The 11,483-nt window shown below is 64.9% G+C and overlaps 4 protein-coding genes across 5 annotated transcripts in view; 2 read left to right on the plus strand and 2 right to left on the minus strand.

Annotated features, from left to right (window-relative positions):
* H696_00260 (hypothetical protein) overlaps positions 1–1,056 on the minus strand; it is a 3,560-nt gene extending 2,504 nt beyond the window's left edge. Inside the window, exon 1 of the mRNA XM_009494106.1 lies at positions 89–1,056. Within this exon, the coding sequence (XP_009492381.1) occupies positions 89–919 (831 nt within the window). The 5' untranslated portion in view covers positions 920–1,056. The remainder of the gene's footprint in view (positions 1–88) is intronic.
* A 1,119-nt stretch (positions 1,057–2,175) lies between these two features.
* On the plus strand, positions 2,176–7,136 carry H696_00262 (hypothetical protein; the record flags this gene model as incomplete). Its single annotated transcript, XM_009494108.1, has 8 exons — positions 2,176–2,455; positions 2,686–3,054; positions 3,162–3,287; positions 3,470–4,137; positions 4,319–4,499; positions 4,684–4,875; positions 5,093–5,899; positions 6,048–7,136. Exons 1-8 carry the CDS (start codon positions 2,252–2,254, stop codon positions 7,134–7,136), a joined length of 3,636 nt encoding a protein of 1,211 aa, XP_009492383.1. The 5' UTR covers positions 2,176–2,251.
* A 780-nt stretch (positions 7,137–7,916) lies between these two features.
* On the plus strand, positions 7,917–9,323 carry H696_00263. Of its 2 annotated transcripts, XM_009494109.1 has the most exons (3): positions 7,917–8,094; positions 8,200–8,258; positions 8,445–9,323. In XM_009494109.1, exons 1-3 carry the CDS (start codon positions 7,995–7,997, stop codon positions 9,249–9,251), a joined length of 966 nt encoding a protein of 321 aa, XP_009492384.1. In that variant the 5' UTR covers positions 7,917–7,994; the 3' UTR covers positions 9,252–9,323. The 2 variants fall into 2 exon arrangements, with proteins under 2 accessions (XP_009492384.1, XP_009492385.1); XM_009494110.1 differs by lacking the exon at positions 7,917–8,094 and having other exon boundaries at positions 8,149–8,258; positions 8,445–9,251.
* A 289-nt stretch (positions 9,324–9,612) lies between these two features.
* Positions 9,613–11,483, minus strand: part of H696_00264 (hypothetical protein) — a gene marked incomplete at both ends in the record, with an annotated part of 2,260 nt that continues 389 nt past the window's right edge. Inside the window, 5 exons of the mRNA XM_009494111.1 lie at positions 9,613–9,857; positions 9,969–10,038; positions 10,175–10,473; positions 10,707–11,256; positions 11,468–11,481. Of these exons, the coding sequence (XP_009492386.1) occupies positions 9,613–9,857; positions 9,969–10,038; positions 10,175–10,473; positions 10,707–11,256; positions 11,468–11,481 (1,178 nt within the window). The remainder of the gene's footprint in view (positions 9,858–9,968; positions 10,039–10,174; positions 10,474–10,706; positions 11,257–11,467; positions 11,482–11,483) is intronic.

An 11,483-nucleotide genomic window follows, 5' to 3' on the forward strand; every position in this document is an offset into this window, starting at 1 on the left:
TGTGTGTGTGTGTGTGTGTGTGTGTGTGTGTGTGTGTGTGTGTGTGTGTGTGTGTGGGTGTGTGTGTGTGTGGGTCAAGGAGGCGCACCTGATGGCAGCCCCCAAGTTCGGCCGGCAGGAGGGACAGCAGCAGCACATCGCAGCCATGGTCCACGTAGATTGTGGTCCCCTGGGGGGGTGGCAGCATCGCGGAGGCAGAATCCTCCTGGGGGGTGGGTGTCATTGCACCGACACCAGGTAGTGGGGCAAGCAGCACGCGGCAGCGCCGCAGCCCAGCAAGCGACAGGAAGGGCAGCGAGGTGACACTGCCGGAGCTCGGCCCGACGAGCAGCACAATGTCGGCCCCTTCGAGGTGTGAAAGCTGGATCATCCCGCCGGAGGGATAGGCCGCCGGCCCGATGGGGGCCAGTAGTGCCACGGTCGATCCCGGCAGCAAGTATGTTGCAATCCCCTCGGGGCCGATATCCAGCGTGGCCGGTGCAGGGGGCCCGGCTCCCGCCGACAGGGGGGACGAGTGGACGGGCGTGGCGGCCGGCAGGGTGGCACGCGACGCCGGGGTACGTCGACGCCGGGGCGGTGCGCCAGCATTCCCAACTGCCTGGGCCTCGGGCAGGGCCAGCGTGGGGGCCAACTGTTCGCGCTGGCCGAGGGCCAGGTGCCCGGCGGCGAGCTCCAGCATGCGTTCCGATCGGGCAATATCCATCGGCGGGAGGCGGCCAGAGGCATCAGCAGCGGCGCTCTGCCGGAGGATTGCCTGTACCGCATTCAGGGCAGGCTCCACCAGCTCCGGCCGGGCCGACGGAGCAAGAGGCGGGAGCAGGCGCTCCAGTGCTGCCAGTGCGGTCGACAGCTCCTCCATCAGCTGAGCCCGGGCGCTGCGAGTGCGCGCCTCTGACCGATGTGTCCAGGAGCCATCCATCGGGAGAGCGGGGGATTGTTGCGGGCTTCGTGACCGAGAAGGAACCGTGCAGGGCGTGTGGTGTGATGAGGTGGCGGAGGCGCGGGCCGAGGATCCCCGAGGGGCGTGGAGGCAAGCAGGCAGTCAGGCAGACAGGCGGGGAGAGAGAGAGAGAGAGAGAGAGAGAGAGAGAGAGAGAGAGAGAGAGAGAGAGAGACAGAGGCAATATGGTGTCCGGCCCAAAGTGCACCCGAGGCAAGGGGGGAGCAGATCAAGGCAGGCACGGAGTTGGCAGCCGGGCCCCGGAAGACTGCCGACGGACATGCCGCCGGCCGCCGCCGGCCCATCGCACGCAGCGGTTGGCGGCCGCGCCCAGGTGCTGGGTCCAGCGCGGGAGATTTGTCAATGGCGTGGGCTTTTTGCGCGCGTGCGCACACGGGCATGGGCGGACAGCCGCGCCTCGGGGCAAGGGTCTGTATCTGCGCGCGCGCGCGGGCACGCGTCCTCGTGTGTGGGCACTCCTCCTCCCCCCCCGCCCCGCCCTTGGGAAGCAGGGGTGGGGATGCCTTTTTTTTTTCCATCAAGGCCAGGCCGTTTCTGGCCGGTCACAGGCGCAAACAACGCGAGGCCGCCTTCTTTCCCTCCTCCTGGAGCAGATGGGATAGGCATAAGGCCGAGGCCTCACTGGCGATGGGGCCGGTCGCACGCGCTCCCTCGCCGGTGGCAGACACCGATGGCTCGTGAGAGCCAAACAAAGGTCCTGTGTCCCATGTGGCGGCCAAGACTGGCCGGTATGTGTGTGTGTGTGTGTGTGTATATGTATGTGTGTATGGGGGGGGGGGGGGGGGGGGTGTTGCCTCTCCTACACTTGGACCCCTCAGGTCGGGGCTCTCTTCGGATGGATCCACCCGAGGAGGCGGCCATTTCGGCCACCCCCGACCCCGGCAGCTGACTTGCTTCGCACGCAACACACCTTGGAGCCCGAGCAGCACAACTGTAAGCCTCCTCTCCCCCCCCTCCCCCCCTCCCCTCTATCTCTGCCTCTCCTTTCGGTCCTCCTTCTGTACTCTCGCCGCCTCCTTTCCTGGCCAGTGCTCTTTCTCCCTTCTCCTCTTCCCCCACGTGCGTCCATGTTCCCCTGGTCTTGCCGCTTGTCTCGGCCTTCCTTCTTCCCCCGCTTGTCGCCCCTTCTCTCTCGTACCCCCCTGACTCACTCTCATGCACAGATCCTCCTGTGGCCCCGGCCCTGAGCCACCGCGCGCGCGCGCGCTCTTTCTCTCTCTCTCTCTCTCTCCCCCCCACCTCTCCCCCTCTTGCTTCCCTCCTCCCTTATCCCATTCAATCGCTTCCACCATGGGTGTCCCTGGCTTCTTCCGCTGGATCACCAAGAAATACTCCAAGTTAACGACCCCCTGCCATGAGGTCCAGCCGAAGGTCGTCAACGGCGTCACCATCCAGGTGGACGCCACTCAGCCGAACCCCAATGGCTTCGAGGTGGACAACCTGTACCTGGATATGAACGGCATCATCCACCCATGTACCCATCCGCCGGGTCGCGTACGTGGCCACATTCGTCTTTGTCACCGGCTGCCCGCCCCCCCCCCCCCCCCCCTGTCTCTCTCTCTCTCTCTCTCTCTCTCTCTCTGTCTTTCTCGCTTGCTCTCGGTTCCGGTCTTTTGTTGTTGCTTGACCCCTTACCCTTGTCGATTGTGTCCCTCTCACTCTGGCCACATGGATTGGCCCCCTGTCTGTGGCATCCATGCTCCTGACCATCGGCCCCTCCGCAGCCCGCTCCTGAGACCGAGGAGGACATGTTCATCGAGATCATGAACTACATTGACCGGCTGTTTGCCATCGTCCGCCCTCGGCGTGTCTTGTACATGGCCATCGATGGTGTGGCCCCGCGTGCGAAGATGAACCAGCAGCGCTCGCGGCGCTTCCGCAGCGCCCTGGAGGCACGCGAGCTGCGCGCCAGCCAGGAGGCCATTCGCGAGGAGGCCATCAAGCGGGGCGTCCCGCTGCCGAAGCCCTCAGCCCGGAAGATCGACTTCGACTCGAACGTCATCACCCCGGGCACCGCCTTCATGAGCAGTCTTTCGGAGTTCCTGCGCTTCTATGTGTCGAAGAAACTGTCGTCCGACCCCGCGTGGAAGGATGTGCGTCATGGCTGGGGGAGGGGGAAGGGGGGGGGGGGGTACTCTTGTTTTCCCAGCTGCCGGGCCGATGAGCTAACATGCCGCTTCGTCTCGCCGCTGCCTCTCAGCTCACGGTCTTCCTGTCGGATGCCAATGTCCCGGGTGAGGGTGAGCACAAGATCATTGATTACATCCGTCGCCAGCGGAATCAGCCGGATTATGACCCGAACACGCACCACGTTCTGCATGGCCTCGTACGTTCATTGGCCTGGGCGTGGGGGTATCCCTTTTCCTTCTTCTTATCCGTCAGATCCCCCTCGTCCCCTCTGCCTTCCCCCCTCCCCCCTTTTTCCCTTTCCTCCTACTAACTCCGGTCCTCTGGTCGCTCTTCCGGTTCCCCGCCTCCTTGGTCTTGCCTCGCTGCCCGGTGTGCCAGGACGCCGATCTCATCATGCTTGCCCTGTCCACGCACGAGTTGCACTTCACCATCCTGCGTGAGGATGTCTTCGGCCAGGCGCAGGCGGCCCCTCGGTGCTTCTTGTGCCAGGGCGTCGGCCATGAGCCGGAGGAATGCCGTGGTGTTTCGGAGGATGGCCGGCCGCTGGGCATGGCCCCGCCGGCCCCGCCGCCGGTGAAGTTCCTCTACTTCCATGTGAGCCGCCTGCGTGAGTACCTCTACCATGAGCTCACGGTGCCGGGGCTGCCCTTCGCGGAAAGCCCGGAGCGCGCGGTCGATGACTGGGTCTTCATGTGCTTCTTCATCGGGAATGACTTCCTGCCGCACCTGCCCTCTCTTGATGTGCGCGAGGGCGCGGTCGATGCGCTGGTGGAGATCTACAAGCGTCTGCTGCCGCGCTTTGGCGGGTATCTCACCAACAGCGGCCAGGTTGACCTCCAGCGGCTGGAGCTCTTCTGCCAGGAAATCGGCCAGCTGGAGGACAAGACCTTCGGTGCGCGCGCGCGCATTCAGCAGGCCAAGGAGCGCTCGCAGCGCGAGCGCCAGGAGCGCCAGCAGGCCGCCGGTGGTCCGCGCGATATTGCCCCCCTGAATGAGGACCTCGAGGAGGATCGCATCATGTTTGACCAAGAGGGCTGGAAGAACCGGTGCGTCTGATTGTTGTTGCAGCCGCTGCTGTTGTCTTTTTTTTTTTTTCGTGGCCGATTGGCCAGCCTCTTTACTGATTGATTTGGTGTTTCCATCCCCTTCGCCCTGGTGCTGTGTGCATCGACGTCGGCCTGTGTGAATATGCATGCATCTTTTGTCTCGCTTGCCCTCCGCTCACAGCTACTATCACCGGAAGTTCCATCTTGGCACGCCATACTCGCTGGATGAGGAGGCGGTGACCGGGATCGCCAACTCCTACGTGGAGGGGCTGTGCTGGGTGCTGCTCTACTACTACCAGGGTGTTCCGTCCTGGCGCTGGTATTATCCGCAGCATTATGCGCCCTTTGCTTCGGACATGAAGGTGCGCCATTCTCGCGCCGTGCGCGCGCGTGCGAAGGGGGAGGGGGCCTCTCCCTCCCTCCCTCTCTCTCTCTCTCTCTCTCTCTCTCTCTCTCTCGGCCTTTCGGGTGCTCGTCTGTCCCCCAGCTGCTGGCCATGCCCGACTGACCCTGCTGTTCTCTTTTCATTTGTGGCGTAAAAAAAAGCACATCTCCTCGATGAACATCGATTTCGGCGAAAGCCAGCCTTTCAAGCCTTTTGAGCAGCTGATCGCCGTCTTCCCGTCCGATTCGTCGCATGCCCTGCCGAAGCCCTTTGCCGCGTTGATGACCGACGAGAAGTCCCCGATTGCGGATTTCTATCCGACCGATTTTGAGGTCGATCTCAATGGCAAACGTGTACGTCTCCAGCAGCGCTCGACGCTTTTTCGCTTTTCCCCCCCCCTTCCCCCCCCCCCCCCCCCCTCCCCTGCCACCTGCCGCCTTTGGTGTTGTCTGTCTGTCTGTCCCTACCCTGTCCTGTTTCTGATCATCCCCGCTCCACGCCCCCCCCCCTCCCCCTCCTCCTCCCCACTCCTCCTCCCTTTTGGGTGCCCTGCATGGGGCATGATCCCAGTTTGCCTGGCAGGGTGTGGTGCTGCTGCCCTTCATCGAGGAGAATCGCCTGCTGGAGGCCACGCGGGCTTGCGAGCACCTGCTGACCGAGGAGGAAAAGCGTCGGAATTCCCTGGGCACTGACCGGGTGTTCATCTCGGACAAGCATCCGATCTTCGACTTCTTTGTCCAGACAGTCGGGGCGTCGTCGTCGTCGTCGTCGTCGCTGGCCCTGCCGGAGCCGACCGCGGCCGATGCCTCGCAGGTGACCGTCGTGTCTACCTCCGCCGATGAGGTTGATGGTGGCTTGCCTCGAATCACCGTGGAGCTCGAAACCGTTGAGGCCACCTCGGCCGGCATTGCATCCGATGGTGGCACCTCCACCGAGGCCGCCTCCACCGAGGCCGCCTCCGCCGAGACCGCCTCCACCGAGACCGCCTCCACCGAGGCCGCCTCCACCGAGATCGTCTCGGCCAAGGACGCCTCCCTAGCCAGCGGGGCCACCGACAGTGGTGACGATGGGCCCGAGTCGCCGGACGCCGCGGACTTGGCCGCCGGCTGGAAGCGCCTCCCTCGGACTTGGACCACGCTTGCCGGACTCATCAAGCCCGCTGGTGGGAATGCCACCATGCCGGCTGAGCTGACTTTCCCCCCGGCGCGGGTGTACAAGGACCGTGGCCTGCCCCACGGTGCCGAGGATGATAGCATTGACGAGCGTCTGGAGCCATTCATTTCTTCGGCCCTGTCGGCCCTCTTCAAGTGCCCTTCCTTCCCGGAGGGCTTTGTCTTCCCGGCGCGTGCGCTGTCTGGTGCCAAGCAGCCGAAGAAGGTTCGTCTTCGTGGACTTCCGTCTCCTGTCCTCTCTTTCTTTGGGCATCCCATTTTGTGTCATCCTTCGTCCCGCCGCCTCATGTTGCCTGTTTGTTTGGCCGGATTGCTAACCGAGCCACATGACCCGATCCTCTCGCCGGCGATAGGTCGTGTCTGGGGACGATCTCCAGCGCATCCCCCGGTCGCACTACATTGCACTGGGTCCGCGCGGGCGTGACGACCGTCGCGACATGTCCGGCCCCGGGCAGCATCCATCCAAGCGCCACCGCGGTGGGGATGGCGGCTTCCATGGCGGCCCGCGTCATCGTGGCGGGGACTTCTCCGCGGATCATGGGGGCTTCCCGCCGAATGGCCCGCCTCCTCCGCATCATGGCCGGGGCGGTGGCTACCGCGGCGGCAATGACGGATACTATGGCGATGGTGGCTATGGTGGTGGCTACCGCGGTGGCAATGATGGCTATCGTGGCGGTGATGGCGGTAACTATCGTAACCATGACGCTGGCGGCTATGCCGGTGGTGGTGGCGGTGGTCATGGCGGCTACGGCGGCCATGACGGTCGTGGTGGCTATGGTGGCCCTGGTGGTTACGGCGGCCCTGGCGGCCCCGGCGGCTACGGTGGCGGCCCCGGCGGCTACGGTGGCGGCCCCGGTGGTCCTGGTGGCTACGGCGGCCCTGGTGGCTACGGCGGCCCTGGTGGCTACGGCGGCCCTGGCGGCCCTGGCGGCCCTGGCGGCCCTGGCGGCTACGGCGGTCCTGGCGCGCCTGGTGGCTATGGCTACGGCGGCCCTGGTGGTTACGGTGGCCCTGGCGGCCACAGCGGTCCGGATCATGGCGGCTATGGCGGTCCTCCCTCGCGACACAATGGCGGTCGGTATAATGATCAGCCGCCTCAGCGGCATGCTCACCGGCGCCCGGCGCCTCCGCAGCATGGCCACCAGTCGCACCGCTCGCAAGGCGGGCGCCCTCCCTTCGACAATGACCTCGGCAATCCCGCCCTGAGCATGCAGTACCATGGGTTTGATGCTGGGGCGGGACCGGCTCACGAGTCGGCCAATGCCCCCTTCTACATGGGCCCCTCTTCGCATCACGATGGCCCGCCAGCCGACTCGCGGAGAGGTGCTCACTCTGCCCCGGCCCCGGGGCCGTATTATGGTGGCCCGCCACCCGGCGGCCCGCCTTCCCACCCAAGTGGAGGTCCTCCTCCGCCGGGTAAGCGCTTCTCCTTCAAGCGCTGAGAGCGGCCCCTTCCCCCTCTTCTATCTCGAAGGCGGCCTGCCCTTGCCGGACAATGGGATTTCCCCCACTGCCCTTCTCCCTCTTCTTCCATCTGTTCTCACTCTCCCGAGAGCCCTTTCTCGCTGTGACACTCTTCCCCCCCCCTGCCTCTTTCTTTCTTTCTCTCTCCCTCCCCCCCCCTCTCTCTCTCTCTCTTTCTCTCGAAATGCGTCGACCCGCTGGTGAGCGTGGCGTTGGAGGAGCAAGACAGCCAACAAGAGGCAACCTTTTTAAACAAGATTTCGATACCCCTGCGTGTTTGCTTTTTCCTCGATTCACCTCGCTCCTGCCCCCCGTGCTTTCTCTCCGGCCAGAGGGGGGGGTGTTCAGCCGGCGGCATGAGCCGAGATCGATCAGATGCCAACGTATCATTTCTCCTGGGCGTCCAATGAGCGCCGGTCGGGCAAAAGCGCAAGGGGACTGGCCAACGCGCGGGCCTTTTGGGGTTGGATAGGGTGCGCCTGTGCGCCTGTGTGCCTGTGCGTGCTTGTGCGGGGCAAGGGTGTGTGTGTGTGTGTGTGTGTGTGGCTATTTGCGGGTGCCTGTGTGCAGGGAACGGGAAAAGGGGCTGCCGACCGGCCCCGTTCAACAGGCGTGGCTGTGGCTGAGGCCCAGAGCCTCGGGGCAAAATACACCGCCCAGCCTTCTCTTCCTTCATCGCCTCCCTCTCGCTCTCCCCGCCCTCCCTTCGGTCTCCGAGGCCGGTCAGCTCTCTTTATCCTCCTCTCCCCCCCCCCCCCCCCCCCCGCGCCGTTTCTCTTTCCCCTGCTTCCCTCTGCTCCACACCACCCCTATTCTTGAGCGGCTGCAGCCCCAGCATGGAGTCGGGTTCCGACTTGCCCGCGGGCGGGCGTCCGCCCCAGGAGTTGGTCGTTCGTCCGGATCAGGCCGATCCTGCCTCTGCATCACGGCCAGCCGGTGCGTCCCATGGACATGGTCTTCTACTTGTCTTCTGCTGGTCTTGCTCCGCCTCCGCGCCCCACTGACGGAGGCTGCTCCTCTCCCAAACACCCAACCTCCCAGGCCCCCGACAGATTGAGCAGGATGATGTGGCCCAATTTTGGGAGCAGCAATACGAGTGGGTACGTATCTGACAGTTCCTTTTTTTTTTTTTGCCCCGGGACCGCCCATTGCTCCCGCGGGAATCCACCCACTACCTTCGCCATCTCTGCCAGCCTTTCTTTCTCTTTCTCTTTCTCTCTCTCTCTCTCTCTTTCCCCCCCCCCCCCCGCCTAACCATGCATTGTCTTCGACCGTCTTGCCATCAGATTATGAAAATGTCTCCCACCGAGTTGCGGACCCACGAGCTCCCATTGGCCCGGACCAAGAAGATCCTCCGCAACACGACCGACATCATGAACTGTGGTCCAACTGCACCAGGTGGGGGAACAGCAGCGGCAGCGGCAGCAGCGGCGGCGGCAGCGGCGGCGGCGGCCGCTGCAGCGGCGGCCGCCGCCGCCGAGGCAGCCGCCGGCAATGGCACTGCTCCCGCTCCCCAGGGCGAGGCGCACCTCCATCCCCATGCCGGCTATGCGTCTCATGGTTCGGAAGCCGCCGGGGGACAGAACCCGATGTCGGCGGCCACGGTGGCCGCGGTGGCGGCGGCCGCGGCGGCGGCGGTGGCCGCGGTCACCGGCGGCGATCCTGCCGGCACGGCGGACAAGCAGGATGACGGGTTTGAATCCGGCGATCTCTTGTCCACCGGGGCCGCTCCTCTGTCGATGATGCTGAGCAGCGAGCTACCGCGGGTGATCTCGCGAGTGTGCGAGCTTTTCGTCCTGGACATCACCCGACGTGCGTGGGTCATCGCACAGGAGAGTGATCGGGCACGCGAGCCCCCGGCCCCGGCGCCCGTGGCCCCGGGGTCCGAGACATCGGATCAACCTCCTCCGCGCCGGCGCGGGCGCCCGCGCGGGACCAGCTCCGCACAAAAGTGCACAAAGCGTCACCGAATCCTTCAGAAGGATCACGTCGTGCGGGCCATTACCAGCTGCGATGTCTTTGATTTCCTGGTCGACCTCATTGGCCCATCTATTCAAAAGGGTGACACCGCGGGGCCGGCCCCGCCTCGGTAGGCATCTTCCCGGCTGGCTCCGTGTCAAAATCCCAAATAGCAACACCGGTGGCAAGACCCCCATCGATGCCAAGCATGTTCATGTATTTGCCACACGTGGGGGTGGCACTCGCCTCCCCGGTGGCGGAGGCGGCGACAAGGCAAGGCAGGCGCACATTGGCATCCCGGGCGAGAGAGAGAGAGGCCGGAGCAGGGGGAGGAGGGGAAAGGGGGAGAGGGGGAGCAACGGAAGGGGAGCCTCAAGGGGGGGGGGGGAATGGGGGGGCATTGATGCGGATCATGATTAGCCCCAAACGAAGGGGGGATTTGGGAGCACAAGTTCACGGGAGAGCGGGAAGCGAGGGGAATGGAGAGGCCGCTACTCATTCGCCTTCGGGGGTAGAGTCGCCGGCTTCGCGCACATGCAGGCGGGCTCTCCGCGTCAGGACCAGGCTGCTGGCCTTCATGGCGGTCTCGCGCAAGACCACCCGCAGGTCGGCCGCGTCGAAATCCTCGTCGGCGGAGGGATTGCCCTCGGGTGCGCCATTTGGACAGTGCTTGGCATCGGAGAGGTTCACCTGGACCAAAGCCCGGAGACCGACCGTATGGAAGTGATTCGGGTTGAGGTCTACACAGCCGGCGGGTGGTCAGTGGACGGGGGAGCCCATGGGCCGGGAGGAAACCGGCAAAGTCGGAGGGGGTATCCAGGGGCGAAAGTGTCGGCGAGATGGGCACGCACTCTTCATGTATTCGATGCACTCATCGGCCAGGGCGCGGTCTTGCAGGACATCCAGACATACCATGCCATACTGCAGGGGGGGAGCCACATTCAGCCAGGGGGAGGGGGTTAGTCCGGGACAGGATGCGACACGGGGAGGCGAAGCAGGAGCGACATAAGGGGCTGCTGAGGCTTGGCCCTGGTCGATGGGTCACACGATCATATACCATTGTCCAGGCGGCCATGGCGTCCGAGCGGATGATTTCCAGCTGGTCGCCGGGGTCGGAGGCCGTCTTCAGGCGAATGTAGCTCTGGTGAATGCTGCGGGCCTTGTCGCGCAGGGAGTCCACCGCCTGGGCGAGAACCTCGTCGGCTGTCTGCTGGCGCTGCTCGCTCGACAACACCGACGACTGGAAGGTCCCGGCGCACTGGGACAGGATGTAAGCCACGCAGATGCGCTGGTACACACGGCGAAGGGAGCCGATGGTCCGGTCCATCTCATCAGCATCGGGATCTGCCTCGACCACTGTGCGGGGATTCGAAGGGAGGAGGGGAGAGAGACGGGGTGGGCAGAGTGGCCGACAGCCAAAGGACCGGAGAAAAGGAAAGAAAGAGCGGAGGAGCAGAGGAGGGAGCGGAGGAGAGACGGATCAGGAGGCCGGCAAGGGGCAAGGGAGAGGATGTGTGCGGCGATGGACAAAGGGAAGGGCGCAAGGAGAGGCCCACTGCAAGAGGCACGGGCCCCGGAAGGCGGCGCACCACAACCCGGCATGTTGACCACAGCGGCCACGGCCTCCGTGACCGAGGGCGACGCGGCCTCGAGGCCGTCGCCGGCAGCCAAATCGGCCAGCTCATCGCGATAGACGCCCGGGTCATCATCAAGGCGTCCCTCGAACACGGCAGCCCGGGCCAAATCACACAGGAGGTAGTTCGCCTCGGCAAGGACCTCCGGCGAGAGGAGGAACTGCGAAATGGCCGGAGTGGGTGCGAAGAGGGAGGCGCCGGCCAGGGCGGCAGTCGCGTCGGCCGGCCGGCCGGCCGCCCGGTTCAAAGCCGCAAAACGCTGGACCAGCCCCAGCAGCACTTGGATGTCATTCGACTGGTAGGCCGCGCGGATGCATGCCCGAGCGGCCTGTGCCTGCTGGACGATGTCGGCATCGGCGCTGTCCGCCGAATCGGAAGACACAACCGACAGCCAGAGCCGGGAGCAGGCCAACGCCGAGCGCCAGTCAACCAGCTCCGACCGGGCAGTCAGTGCCGAGTACAGGGTTTGGAAGACATCCGGGTGGAGGACCCCCTCTTCAAGGAGCTGGGCCAGGCGCGACACCAGGGCATCGGCGTCGGCGTCGGCGTCGGGGCATCAGAGGGCGTCGGGGCATCGGCGCGCGCACGAAGTGCCGCATTGGTTGTGATGCAGGACAACCAGCGTCCGGGACAATTGGAGGGAGGGAAGGGGGAAGAAAAGAGACGGAGGAAAGAGGAAGGGAGCTTGCGGAGTTAGCACTGGTACCCGGGCACACATTGGAGCCATGAATC

The sequence above is a fragment of the Fonticula alba genome (assembly GCF_000388065.1).
Source record: "Fonticula alba strain ATCC 38817 unplaced genomic scaffold supercont2.1, whole genome shotgun sequence".
Classification (NCBI taxonomy): Eukaryota; order Rotosphaerida; family Fonticulaceae; genus Fonticula; species Fonticula alba.

Bases quoted from the DNA above. Each gene is read 5' to 3' on its own strand.
- H696_00263 (XM_009494109.1), top strand. From the start codon at position 7,995: ATGGAGTCGGGTTCCGACTTGCCCGCGGGCGGGCGTCCGCCCCAGGAG. The intron at 8,095-8,199 runs GTGCGTCCCATG...CCAACCTCCCAG, and splicing joins CTCTGCATCACGGCCAGCCG to GCCCCCGACAGATTGAGCAG. The intron at 8,259-8,444 runs GTACGTATCTGA...TCTTGCCATCAG, and splicing joins GGGAGCAGCAATACGAGTGG to ATTATGAAAATGTCTCCCAC.